The 14,856-nt window shown below is 41.0% G+C and overlaps 1 protein-coding gene across 1 annotated transcript in view; it reads right to left on the reverse strand.

Moving 5' to 3' along the window:
* RET (ret proto-oncogene) overlaps nt 1-11,438 on the reverse strand; it is a gene marked incomplete at both ends in the record, with an annotated part of 81,984 nt that extends 70,546 nt beyond the window's left edge. Inside the window, one exon of the mRNA XM_084290650.1 lies at nt 11,393-11,438. Within this exon, the coding sequence (XP_084146776.1) occupies nt 11,393-11,438 (46 nt within the window). The remainder of the gene's footprint in view (nt 1-11,392) is intronic.
* Between the last annotated feature and the right edge of the window lie 3,418 nt (nt 11,439-14,856).

Raw genomic sequence — 14,856 nt, forward strand, 5'->3', positions numbered from 1 at the left:
TTTTTCATCTTTTCTAAAGCACCGATACATTAATACATCTGGGGGGGATTGGTCAACTGGAACTACATATGGGCTTCTAAAAAGCAAAAGCACAAGCACAAAAAACTTCAGTTATTAGTGTTTCAGGCTACCCATTCCTTAATACATGAGTGTATCCACTTCTTATCTAGTGGTATCTAAGGGAAGTCTTAATTAAAATTGCCAAAAGGAGATGTCCATCATGAGCATGGAAAGATGTATTTGTGTATTCTCTAAGTCAACCCTGTAAGAATAATGCTCCTTCCTGAAAAAAGACTTAAGGCTCAAGGTTTTCATTCTATTACAAAACTGATGGTGTTCACAAGCAATTCAAAATCAGGGGTGAGGAGGGAGATGAACAACAACATTCATCCCAAACAAAATTCACACATCTAAAAGTCACAGATGCTGTTGACAGCATCTATTCTCTTTATCAGAACATTTGGAAAGGTAATCACATAGCCCAGGACAATTTCATTTTGAACAGCAGTTCCACACATTTGGAGGTTTCTGTCCAAATCCCAGGGAGGTTGACAAGGTAACAATTCTGCTTTAAATGAAAACAAACTAGGATTGAATTCAGTCCTTGGAAAGGAAGAATATAGTCTACTTCTTCTTACTGATTTTCTGCCTCTAACTTGTCTTTAGAATAGGATACAACATACTGTTATGCCATGCTGGCAACTACATGGTAAACAAAAGTGTCTTCAAAATGGGAAATAGGATAACATTATAGGATTGTACCATTACCCCCCATGGTTTTATTTTGTAAAACACCATCAGTTCCTTCCACAATACCAGTGCAGTCGACCAACAGCAGCTAAGTAGCTCATGCCCTAAACTCCATTTTAAATTACACGCATTTAAACTTAAACAACTTAATTTGAAAATGCTGTGGAATTACAATGAATTTATTGTTGCAGTGAAAGACAACCGTGAAACAGAACCAACAATGAAGAAGTACAAGATGAAGTTATTCAAAGTTTATAATTTAGCAAAGATTTTATCTGCACTGATAAAAAGGAAAACTGCAGAAGAATTCTCAGCAGCAGAAGTCAGAGACAAATGGTCCTGACAATTACCAATTAGGATTCAGGGTGTAAAACACTGATGGTAGAGTTACAGCCCTGGCACTGATTTTGCACAGTCCTTGTGCTATCATTACATTCTCATTTAGTCCTAAGAGCTCCTTACCCAAGCCATAAACCCAATTTAACTCTTAAGAAAATATATCCTCAAATCCTATGTCTGATTCAGTAAGTTTTATCACTCCAATGCATTTCCCTCACTGAAGAAAAGAGCTCTGCCTCTATTCATCTGGGTGACAAATTTAGGCCATAGGCACATATAATTTTTTCAAGGCCCTAATTGGAAATGCTCAGTACCAGTGTGCGGTCCCCAACTCATTGCCTGAGATTTGCGAACTCTGAGCATGGTATTAGAACTTGATTTTTAAAAAGACAAAGACTACCACATATCAATTATATCCCCAGGGAAATTCTTGAAGACCCTGGAAACCAGAAACTCCAGAAGCTCGCCTTGACATCAAAGGCATCCAGCTCCTGTCTATTCAGCTGCTGGTGATTAACAACATACGTATTTTGATACTGACTCTCAAATTGCATCGAACACAGACTCAAGGTATCAGCTCTCTTAAAGAGCACTGATTGATCAAACACCAGGCATTAACTTCAGATATACAAAGATGGTATTCATCCTATTTCTTACACCCTAAGCACAAACTCGTAAGTCAGAAGTTTCCTTCAGAGGTCATCTAACTCACCCAAAGCAGGACTGACTATGCATAACTGAACTCAATGCATTCCTGTCCTACCTGTTCTTAAAATACTCCCAGTGACAGAAACCCCACAGTGACTGCAGCCTTTGTGAATAAATATTGCCAGTCATTTCTACCTTTCTTCAAAATCAGTATTTCTTGAATTTCTTGTTACTATCTTTTGCCTTCCAAGAGGTATGAAAGCCAAAATGTACTATTCAAAACTGGATACTGGCAGTATTCATCAGAAGATGAATGTCACTGTGCTAGATGGAGTTTTAGCGTAACTCCACATGGTAATTCTTGCATCAGCACCACCACCAAGGATCAACATGGAAAGAAGAAAAAATTCCATCTCATTAGGATTCTTAGTGATAGAGCACTTCACAAAGTAAGAAAAAATCTTTATTACCAATCTCTTCATTATTCTGATGGTAACTACTTAGGCCAGTAAGCCCAAACTCAGTTTAAGTACTACCTTTATTGTCTCCTAGAAGTCATGTCATGGACAAATAAACCCTGAAAGTCTAGAAGTACAGAATCATGTAGCTTACAATCTGCTTTCAAATTGTTGGGTAGTTAGAATATCTATGTCATGATGCCAAGATTTCCTGTGCAAAGACAAAGGGTAGAATTTTTTGGTGCAGTGAAACAGAACTCCCACCTAGCTGCATGATGTTAGAAGGCAAGGCTTCAACAAATTTTTGGAAAAATATTGTCAACATACAAACCAAAATGGAGCCTGCGGCAGACGGAAAGGGGGAGGGGGAGGAGGAGGAGAAAGAAGGAAGATAAAGGAACAAGTAAAAATCTGAGGCCTTCTAGTCTTACTTTCTTTAGACATTTGCTGCCCTGAAACTTCTGGTCCAGTTGTCATTTCAAATTTTAATAGACTAAAATGTAAGAAGAGAAGTAGTTAAATAAGGACCTCTACCACAACAATAACAGGCTGGATCAATACTATAAGGAAAAAACGTGTTTTTTTCTTTTTTCTTTTTTTTTTAAACAGAGGTTTTATGGGTAATTTACGCAGCCCCTTAAAGACATCCTCCTTGCTGAATTAGCAGCAACTGTTTTAAATGATGTTTTAAGCATATATAAATATTATCAAATACAATAGAATCTGGAAAAATGTATGGTATAAACTCTCTCACTGCCCAAAAAAGTCCCTAGCAAAGCAATTTAGGACAACTCTATGCTCTTCTCCAAGGCAAAAATTGAGCAAAGCAATAAAACTGTTTAGAATGCTTTCTCATTCAGAGCGTGTCAGCAATGCTGAATTGAAATGCGCAATAAAATTTATATTGGAGCTATATTGTTTGCCCCTCATCACTTCAAAACCTATGTGTTCAAAAGCAAAATTTAAACAAATTGCTTTTTTTCCTTAATTGGGATGAGTCATTGTACAGAAATCATCTCCCTTGGTCCTTTATGTCTCAGCAATATCCACAGCCTCAACTAAAGAAGCCTTTACCCTGAATTACTCAAAAGCAGTAACAGGCAATTATAATTTCTTTGTATTTGTTTCTGTATTTCTTTCCAAAGATAGTGCTTCCAAACTAGATGGATCCTTTGTATCCAGGGTGACATAGGAAGTCTGAGATATTACATTTAATTGTAGTGCATTACTAATGTACCAGAAAAACCTGCTTTTTGGAGCCATGACAGTTGTTCATCTACATACACACCAGAAGAGGGTTAAAAAAGAAATCTGTCACCTAAATGTGCAGCTACAGTTTTAACTTTGGGAGTGTCTGTGCAACTCAGTTCAGAGCACACAAGCCTATTTTAAAATGCTTTGCTGGGACAGGTTAATCCTAAGCACGTGCCTATATTCCTTGCTAAAACTGGTCCTCATACCTCAGAGAGGTGAGAATGCTTGGTTAAAGGGCTTTCCAAAACAACATTCTGAATACGAGAAGTGCCAAAAAAATATTTTGTTGGTGTCACTAATAATAAGCATTGAACATTTGCTCCAGAAGTTCTGTCAGATCCTTGTAGTTATCATAGTACAATCTCACATGACAGAACCAAAACAGACAATGCCCTTTACCCAAATCCACTCATATTTCCCTGTCATTTTTTTTTTTTTTTCAGGAAAAAAATCATTTTCCTAGTAAAATCCACCAAAATTTTAGGTCCTCTCCTGATTAAAGTTTTTTATCCTCTTCTTTCCACTCCCTGTTATTTATATTTCATGACCAGCACCCTTCCATCTTACAGTCTTGCAGACCACAAAGCAATGGCAATGTAATTTAGAAATATTTTCATATAATTTGCCAGTGTCTGTTTTTATTCTTTATAAAAGAAAGCTTGATTACAGCCCTAGAGTACATACACATTTCAAATCCTCTCCTGCTTTGAGATGACTGCCATTACGTATTAATCATTCTACACTGGGTATTCCCAAACAAACATGCACAATTCATTTCAAACAAATTCAGCTATTTAAAGCCATACATGAACACTATGGGCTAAGTTTATTTAAGTCTAGCTCTTCTTTGACTTTGTGTTCTGTTTTATTTGTATTAATCAGAATTCTTTTGTCCCCCCTCCCTTCTGTGCCAATCCACAGGAACAATGGTGGCCAGTATCTGTCTCCCAAACACATAGCAGCGATACAAAAAGTTATTTTCAACCTGTAAAGTAATTTTTGAGGAACAGTGTGTAAGGATGGGGATGATAACCTTCAGAATCAAATCCATTCTCACCAACAGTTTGTAAGCTACTCATATGTCTTACATCCTCACTTCTCTTTGCATAAATACTTTTCAGTGTCCACTTGTAGATAATGGGATATCGAAGGCCACCTTACCAGTAAAAGCAAAAGAATCCTGAAGCCAATCAGTATGGAGGTATACTCTTAACTGAGTCTACATGAACTGCTCTACAACAATCTTGTTAGGCACCATTCTCAAAGTCTCAGCTCTTGATAAAGGAATGGCACCTGAAATTATGTATCTACTCTACAGAAAAAGAGAGAAACTTCTTAATGCCTTTAAGACACTGCAATTTAAGTCTCATCTCAAAGACAGCTTTGGAATGGTGCGGACAGGAGTAATGGCTGCCTGCTCTAACTCAGTGGCGAAATGTGTCTGTAAGGGGTTTCTGAGCTACGTGAAATTCTGGTCTACTGATGTCAGCATGACTTTTGCCATTTCACACAAAGAGAACAGATAATCTAATTGTCCATATAAGAAAATTTGGTGTCTCTGAATTAGGAAAAAAACAATGTTTAATCCTATTATCTGAGAGTAAAATTTGTCTCACTTAGAAGAAAGCCATAATGGACACTAAAAAAAACACCCATTACAGCAACACAAGCAACTTTGTTATATCAGTTAAATATAATGTTTAATTAGTTTTCTAAATGCATACACTGAAAAGCCATTAGACAACCATTAGAAGTAATATATCCATTTTCTTTTTACAATCACCTGATTTAGTTAGCCAAATTTCTAAAGTAATTCAGTCAAACAACATTTTTGGCAATATTATCCCAGTAAAGCTTATAATTCCCTTTTTTGATTGTGATCACTACAATTTTCCCTTAAGCTTTAAAGCACTGATGATCATTTTTAGTTTAGCAGATTTACCTAGCATCTCTTTTAGGTTAAAAGGAAAACAAGAAAAAAGAGCGTCCAGTACAGTTACGGTTAGGAAATCTGACACTATTTGTGGTTTTTGTTTGTTTGTGTTTTAAAGTGATCTTTATAAAAAAACAAAAAAAAAAAAAAAAAAAAAAAAAAAAAAAAAAAAACAGTTTTGTGTTCTGTGTACATGGGGGGGAAGAAGACAACGTATCTGAAGAATAGGATAGCTGTAGATACCTTTAAATGTACTTTTAAAACCCCTCTGGCTATTCATTCCTCAGCTGATATACTATTTTACTGTTTATTAACAAAAATTTCTTAATAACCTTATTAACTAGCAACCTAATAAACACTAAAACTTGTCAAAAGGTTCATGCTGTAGCGAGTTTGCCAAAACATTGTGGAAGTAGCCAACAGATCTCACTGACGAAGGACAAAATCTGGTTGTAAAAATGAAGCCTCTGAACAGATATTACTCTACAGCTTCCTCCAGCTTCTCTGATGCTCTGTTTTTGCCTAATTCATGTGCCATCGCTGTAGAAATTCTGTAAAGTTTTTCAGCACATTTTCTTCACTTTGTGCCAGCCCCATATACCTTGGGTTTATGTTATATACAATCAACAGTACATATGATGTGCAGAGAAGGGTTTTATTGATGGCAGCATTCTACTAAAGAGAAAACTAGAGACAGAGCGAGACATGGAGCAAATCTGTAGCACAGCTGTTAAATGAACTTGAGTCCTGATCTAACCAAACGAATACGCAAACCTCAAATCTATCCTTCTCCTATGGTAATTGCTTTATTTATCCTTGCAATGCTCCAGTTGTTTGCTTTCCAAAATGTAACAGAGAGTTTTAAATTTAAAAAAAAAAAGTTCATCTGGAGAATAAACAATTTCAAAGTTTATTTTGAATAACGTAGTGTATTTTAATGTTCTGCTTCTGCCAAACCAAGGGTAAGTAAAAAGTAGGAACTAAGAGCAGTTCCTGACCCTGCACCACAAACATGTCAATGCTGAAGCAGCATGATATGAATATAACACCTTGTTCACTTCAGCAAATTACTGTCCAAGTTAAAATCAGTTTTGCAACATTACAAATAGATGAACTCAATCAGCAGTGCTGGGCAGTTTGTTACATTTCATGAACAAGAGACAATTCCAGTTGATCACCAGCTGGTAACAACACTCTTGCTTCTGCTGGAAAACTTAAGGATGCCAACGTACAAATGGAGCAAACCTGCTCTTCATTGCAGATGGACTCTAACCAATTTTTACACAAAGGGGCTCAGCAGAAAACACTGAGCTCCCCTAGTATTTTTCCCAACCCATGGCACTTTGGTGTTTGCTACCTCATGCTATCGGGGAGACAGCACCCCCGGAGGAGTGGGAGCTATGGATTCTTGCTTACTGACTTCTTTCACCTCTTGATTTATCTCCTTTTCAATATGCTGAGTGCATCAAACCATAAAGTTGCCAGATGAGATATAGAGATCTACTGACTGTTTTCCCCCAAACAAGTTACCTCATTCCAATCCTACACAGACCAGAATTTGTACTTGCCTTGTTACCAGCCTGAGCAGTGGTGCCAGGAAATCAAGTACATCAACAAACGAACAAATCCTTTCCTTCCTGCCAAGACCCAAAGCAGGGAGGAAGATGGGAAAGAGGGAGTGAAAAAAAATACATGTTTTCTCATCAGTCCTGTCTGTTGTTTCAGTAAAAAGAAGAAGAAAAATAGCAGACTGTAATGTAACACACAGATGGAAAACAGAATGCTGGCATACTACTCAATGTGTATCTAGTATTCAGGTGCTGAAGCAGCACTGGCATATGAGCTGACTGCTTATGTTAATACTACAAGAAATCTTCTCTGTTAATCAAAGCTTAATGAATGTGAGTTTTAGCATTAAAATGCTGTCCTTTCATAATCTTTGTATTAATTTCCTTTACACTGTCTTTATGTTAATAACAAAACCCATGAATGAAGCCAAAGACCAGCAGCCCAACAGAATGACTGGCAGAACTAATCAAGCCAATGCTGAATATTGCCCTATAACACACAGTGAGAAGACAAGGCAAATACAGGCATCTGAGGTACAGAAGGTACAGCAGAAACAACAATGGAAAGGAAGGGAATTACATATAGCACAAAGATGGGTCCTATTATCATGGTTTTAACACCTCTCCCCCCCAAAGAAAAAAAAAGAGCAGTACATGACTGTTTGTGAAATTGAAAAGGCTGCAGGTTATGAACTTAAATGCAAAAGTTTTTCTTGTGGAAGGTGAAGAACCTAGCGATGGGAATCAAGTGAGGAGAGATGCAGATGGTGCGGGCACGTTCCCCAGAAGTCAGGAAGAGTGCTGGGGTTAGCCCTGCCACTCTGCGAGTGAAGCAGCAGCTTCATGGCCACACAGGCGGCAGCTGGGGACCTGAGCGAGGGGAAGCACTGGCACCACCAGTGGGCAGCTAGGTGCCTGGAAAAGAGATGGTGCTTAAGATACTATACCTAGGGACAGAGAAAAATAACAACATAGGAAAGAACCAAAGTCTCTTTGATATTTCTTTTCCTCCTAAAAAGAGAAGCAGAGGTTGACATTTCTTCACAACTCCTATGTCCTCTCCAAACGTGACATGTAAGATCTAACAAAGTTCCTCTCACTTTTCTCCACAGATTCCATTTTCCCTTGCCCTACAGTCAGGAATATAATCTAAAGGAAATAAAATGAGAATCACATACTGCCTGACTAGATCACTGCCAAAATGGCAGGCACACAAACAAATTTATGTCTATCCAAAGCCTGGTCCTAGACTCAACTCAGTGGCCTGTGCTCCACCATTTGATCTGATTAGCGTTGTTTTGGTCTAAAAACTTTAGTGCAGAGGTCATCTTTTTTTGGAAGAATCGCATAGGTGTTTGTTTTTTTTCAAAGGAAAACATCCTTTTTCTATCAAGAAATACAAATATTACATTAAATATCTAGAGTTAGGGGAGAAGAATGTCAATATTTGCACAGTTGGTTTCTAAAGTCTGTCCTTCATCTGAATGCATGAGTTTAGCCAGAACTTGTTGTAAATTAGAACCAGTCAAAATAAAACATTAACAGTAACCCTAGCAGTATGAAAGTGCACAGTAAGAATCGGTCGCAAATAGTGCTTAAATGAATACCAGAATTAATACATTCATCAGTAGTTTCAGATCACAGTTAATAAAAGTAAAATAAAAGTTTTAAATAGCTTGTATTCAAGACCAGTTGTGTTCAAGTTGCATTAATTACACATAGAAGCATGTTTCCCTTTCAATCTTACCAAACATGCATAATGCAATGCTTACAAACTTGATTTTACTGAAAATAGATCCTTTAGAAAGTACTTCCATTGATAACAAAAATTAATTTCCAGATTAGACAATGGTACTAAGCGTATCCCACATCCCACTTCTGAAAAAATATTCATATTCATTCTATAACAAAAATCTGCATTTCTTTTAATTGATATTGATGAAACAACAGTAGGCTTAACCTGACAAGAGTTAGTACTTTTATTTTTTTGCATTTCTAGGCTGCCTCATGTCAATATCAGTGCCTGCAAGAGATTCCCACATCGCTCATGGTGCAGAAGCAGCAAGGCTGCAGCCTTTCTGATTCAGAACATGTGGTCCAGTGCACTTCCCAAAGCCTGCCAACAGAAAAGAACCAGATCCAATCCTTGCAACCAACAGCATGCTCACCAGATTGATTAATCCAGCTCACTTGGTAAAAGGCAACATTATCCAAGTTTAAGAAATCTCTGGGTTACCTGCGAGTTCTTAAGAACTACCACAGTTCAAACCTGTCCAAAACGCCACAGGTGAGATAAACCAAAGACGCACCAACAGGAGCTGGGTGCAAGGGTATCACTGTATATTAACCTTGGGTGACAATCCTCTGTGGCCAGGTCTAACACAGGTGAGAGAGATTTCTTCATTATGTCCAGTAAGGCCATGGCATACTCAGCATTGAAGAAACTCCATATTTCCCCTAAGATGAAGCTCAACAAAGTTTGACTGCATTCCTTCCTCTGCCAGGGCACCATTGCATCACACACAAGCTCTCTTTCTCAACTGGCACTCTTTGCACCTTGGGATTTTGCTAATACCCCCAAGACATAACGACTGATCTCAGTCCTCTTGTCAACTCAGCTTTTATTACATAAATAGGAATTAGAGTCACACATCTAAACAATGTGAAACAGTGCTTCTCTAGCAGCAGCCACCCATACGACATTGCTAATATGCTAGACTTCTTGCAATGACTATGAATACAATTACTCTGAAGTGCGATCTAAATGTATACAACTTTTCTTCCCCATGGTTTTAGTAAAAATTAAGGAGAATTGAGCATGAAGCCTCACCAGCCAGAGCTGAGAGAGTAAACAAAAATAATATTTATGGTAAGTATAAGCAAATGGTATTAAAACAGAAATCTACTTGGCAGTCTGTCCAACTCAAATTAACTTTTGTAATATTCCTCCAAGCTATGGAGGAATCCAAGAGTTAACACTTTATGGTCATGTTAATAACAAGTCTCTCACTGAACTGATATCCATCTGCTTAGGTCCAATACTTAAAGAAAGGTTTAGATATCTATCTGGAGTAGGGAGAAGACACAGAGACAACTCCCTTCCCCACCCAGTTAGAAAAGTAAAATCACAGACAGTCCAATTGAAAGGGATACATTGGAGGAGGAAAAAAAAAAAAAAAGTCATAGGAATAAAGCAGATTAGGAGGGTGGTCTAAGCACCCATTATGTTTAGTACACATAATATTCTGGGGGGATCACAGCATGGATAGGAGCAAGTTCATCTGTTCAGCTTAAACTGAAACCAGTGAAAATTACTTTCAAGCAAATGCACGTGTGCTATTCAGACTAAATAAACCATACCCCTCAAACTGAAGATCCTAGGTAATTACATTTATCTTAGTTCTGCCATAAACATGAAAGAAAATGGATTTGCCATAAATACAAAGATAAAAGTACAGCAGCATGATAGATCATCCATTAGCAATACAAGTATGGCTAATTCTTCCTGACAGTGAAATGACTTGGGATACAACACATTCTATTTATTTATTCATTTTTAATAAGTACTTAGACTTTGCATATTCTACCTATTTTAGTCGCAGACATCCTAGGTCTGAGCAACGGAGAGTTTTTATAAAGATCAGAGGATGATAAAAATAACATACCAACATGAGAAAGAGTAGGTACAACTGAAATATTTTAGCATAGAAAATTTAAAAAAATAAAATAGAGGGTTTGCAACTTCTTTGACTTACAGAGTAGTTTAAGATGGGGTGAACTACTATAATTAATTTGAAACAATAATGAGAAGCAGCAAGCTGTTGCACTTTTCACAGAGAATCACAAGTATAGAATTAATATTGCACGGTGCTCCGTTGTTCCAGCTGGTGGACTACTGGGCTGGTTTGGGCTTTGCCTTTTTTTCAGAACTGCATTTCTGGTCTGCAGGGTTGTGCTGCGTTCTCGAGCAAACAACAACTTTGATTTACTCATGTAAACACCAGAAATGCATTGGCAAACATTGCCATATGGAAGAAACAGAGATATAATGGGGTTTCTGTTTACTTTAGAAAGTTGACATCTGTGGATAGCATTATCTAAGTTACGATTCAATAACTTTTCATCTTTTGGTCATTTTCACTTATCAATCCAATCCCAATTTAATTTGACGACGCATAAAGCCCTGGGAAGGGGACAACAGAGAAGGAGCAATCTTTCGAAACTTAAAATAGGAACGCGCTTGAATATTCTTCCCTTTCACATCATAAATTTAAAGAAGAAGGAAACACATCTGTTCTAACTTAGCTTTAGAGCTTAAAAAGCAAAGAAAAAGCATTAGGGTTTTTCGTACCTCGTCCGCTTTTTGGCAAAGGTTGGCGGAGCCGGACCGGCGGCCCCGCAGCCCCGCAAACTCGCCGGGGGACCGGCTCTCGGGCACTTACCTCCGCAGAGCAGGAGGAAGCCCGCCGCCCGCCCGGCGGAGGGCATCTTCCCCGCTGCGGGCTCTCAGTCGGGGCTGCCCATGGCCCGGCCGGGCACGGCGCTGCTTCGGGACGGACGGCGCCGGGCTGCCCCCCTCCGCCACTCCTCCTGCAGCCGCCCGGCGGCCGGGAGCGAGCTGCCCGTGCCCTCCGCGCTGCCGGCGCCGCCGGGGCTCTGCGGGGAGAAGCCCGAGTCAGTGGCTGGGCTCAGCCCCGCGGCCCCCAGCGCTGCCCGGCCGCCGGCACCGCCCGGCTGGGGCCAGCCCCCGGCCCCTCCTCCGCGCCGGGGCGAGGCCGCTCCGCTCCGCTCCCCTCCGCGCTGCCCGGCCCACCCGGGACCCCCCCGGGGCCGCCCCGCGCCCCGCCCCGAGCATCCCCGGGGGCTGCGGGACCGGCACCGACACCGACACCGACACCTGCACCGGGGGTCTCCGAGCCAGCCCCCGGCCCCCGGGGGAGCGGCGTGAACGCACCAGGTGCGAGACAAAGCAGGGACGGGCGCTGCGGCACCAGCACGCATCCGAGCGGCCGCCTCTCTCCCCCCCCCCCCACCCCCCAGCCGAACACATTAAACGTGTTGAATAATTAATCCTGGGGAGAGGAGACGATTTTTGCTTGATGGTAGGAGGATGCTGAAAAGAGATGAGCTCCACCTGGCAGGCGACCAAAGTAAGCCGGAATGCGAGCATCCCGCTGAGCGGCGAAACGCCACTTTTAAACCGCAAGCGGGAAAAAAAAATAAAAAAAAAATAAAAAAAAAAAATCGAGCCAATGCAAAAACACCCTTCAACAACTCAGCGACAGGTCTGCTGAGAAGAGTAGCCCCAAAAAGCCGCCGCTAACAGCCCCCGACCTGAGCAACGGGCGCAACGCTGCGGGACCGGCCCCCGGCCGGCAAAACAGCGCCGGGTCCCTCCCGGCTGCGACCCCGGCCCCCGGCGCTCCCCCACCCAGCCTCCCCCGGGCAGGCCCTGCAGCAGGGACCCGCCGGGAGCAGCGCCAAAGGGGGCGCCCGGACCTGCGAGGAAGACCCGACCCCCCCTCGCCGCCTCTCCGACCTGCCGGGATTTGGTTCCCCCGCTCCCCGTGCTGCCGTCGCCTCGCCACGGCAGCGCTGCGCTAGAGGTCTGCCTGTCCGTCTGTCTGTCTGTCCGTCCGTCCGTCCGGACGGCAGCGCTCGGACGCTCAGCAGCGGCTGCCGCTCCGACCGCTCCCTGCCTTCGCACTTCGAAACGCCCAAGCGAGAGCAAGGAGGCGCGCACGGTGAGAGATGCTCAGCCTCAGTAATTTCACCTAGCAGAGCCCGCCATCGATTACTTCAGATACAAATCATACCAATTTCTCCCTCTTAGCCTGGCAGGGACTTCACTTAAAATACCCAACACTAACGGGTAAAACATAAGTAATTACTCCATAGAACTAGAAAAAGAAAGAAACCTGATTTAACTTTTCTGTACCTCCATCCAGCATTTCCATGCTCCTCATCACCTTTGGGAAAACAATAACCCAAGTGCAAGCACACCAAATGGGAAAGAATGAAGTTGGGATGAATACTAGTGACCACCATAAATTAATTGCATTTGAAGCTGCCTGATGGATAGCACAAATTAAACTTCTGGTTACTTACTCCCGCGGCACAAGTGTTTGTGGTGCTTGCACAGATGCTGACAGGGGGACCTGAGAGGCATTTTTGGGATGTCTCCGTAAGCCACGGGAAAGGCTATAGTAAAGAAAGCAACATATAAAACATTAACATTAAATCAATGCTTTGAGGAGAAACGTCTTACGTTTAGTTGAGCTTTATCTTAAATCATATTTAAAAGCTCACACTGTATACAAATCAATATTGATGCCATCTAAAATACACCACTATCATCTGCACTGATAAATGCCAGTTTCCATCCAGGACAAAGTGACTTCTTGGAAGAATTTCAAGGACTTCCAATCTCTTCTGGCATCTCAGCAACTGAAGCCAAAGCTGTACTCTTCTGCCAACTTCAGGCTCTGCTGCAGCGCATTAAGACTGGTTTAGGATGCCATCATGTTCGTCATACAAGGAGCAGAAGTAAGGTCACCACAGTAACTTTTTCATTTGATTTCCAGGCTTTTAAGTTAAGCAGATTTATACCTTTTTAGAGTATCATAGCTTACATACAGCACACATGGGATAAGGTTGCCTATCTGGATGAGAAAGGGACTAAACATTAGTGCCTTCATTATTCCAGCTGGCATGACCATCACTTTAACGGTAATGCAGTCAATGTCCTTGATGGAGCTGTTCTCCTTCGTGTCCTCCAGCACCCTGGCAAGCCTTCACTAAGGAAAAGTGAGGGTGTACTGAGGACATGCAGTTTGACCCAAAAATACAGCTTACCACACAAAATATGGTAAGACATAAAAAGGCAAAACTAACTTAATGGCAACATCTTGGGGATCTCTGCAAAAGTCTACCAAAATAGAATTTCCCCCCAAAATTCAAACTTCAGTGGAAAACAAACAAACAAACAAAAAACAAAATTTCCTGGCCAGCCCTGTTTCCACAGCAATGAGGAGGCCCAATACAGACTGAAGCATCTGTCCTTGAGATTACTAGAGGAACACGAGCCTATGCCAACACCCTCTTTTCAGCAGTGAGATTCTGCTCAGATATGCATAAAATGCACACTTGTGTCATTCACCTGATTTTGTTGCCTGAAGGCCTTTTGAAAACTAAAATCAAAATCAGCACTACTAAATGGAGAATAAAAAGCTAGGTGTCCTTAACTCTCCAGACAAGCTCAAGCTCTATAATGACACCTCCCATCACTCCTAGCAAAAATACTTTGGAAATAAATTGACACTTTCCTGCAGGCTGGTGCAATTGCGAGACCATAGCTCACAGTCATTTATTTCTGCTTTGCTTTGAGTCATTCGTTTGGCACAGCAGACTGAGCTATTAAATTATTGTAGTTTTTTCTTCTATAAAGGCACCCTGAGATGTCTTGATATGATAATGCTTCCTGAAACTGATGCTAATTGATAACTGTTTCATGGTTTCATCAGAAGCCCTAGGTCATGCTCAGTTAGCGTCAAGACAGGACACCTTAGGACAGTTCCACCTTGTCACGCTTTCCAAACAGTCACAAATGAACACTGAAACATTTTCATAGAAGAAACTCCTCCTAGAACACTGTGATCAACATCTGACTTTTGATCATCTCAGGATTTAAGCATTTTTTCTCCACACTTAAGGGCAGTTGTTACAGAGTCTCAACTACTGTTGTTGGCCACTAGGAAAATATTATTTTAAAATGTGTTTTTGTTGTTTATGTTTTTTTAATCCTTATTATCATTTAACTCTACTTTGTGATCAAATTGGCACATTATAACTAGGATGGCACAAAACAGATCCTGAGGTAGATCTAATGGTAAAAGGACAGATCAAA

This window comes from Netta rufina (genome assembly GCF_964035555.1).
Source record: "Netta rufina genome assembly, chromosome: 7".
NCBI lineage: Eukaryota > Metazoa > Chordata > Aves > Anseriformes > Anatidae > Netta > Netta rufina.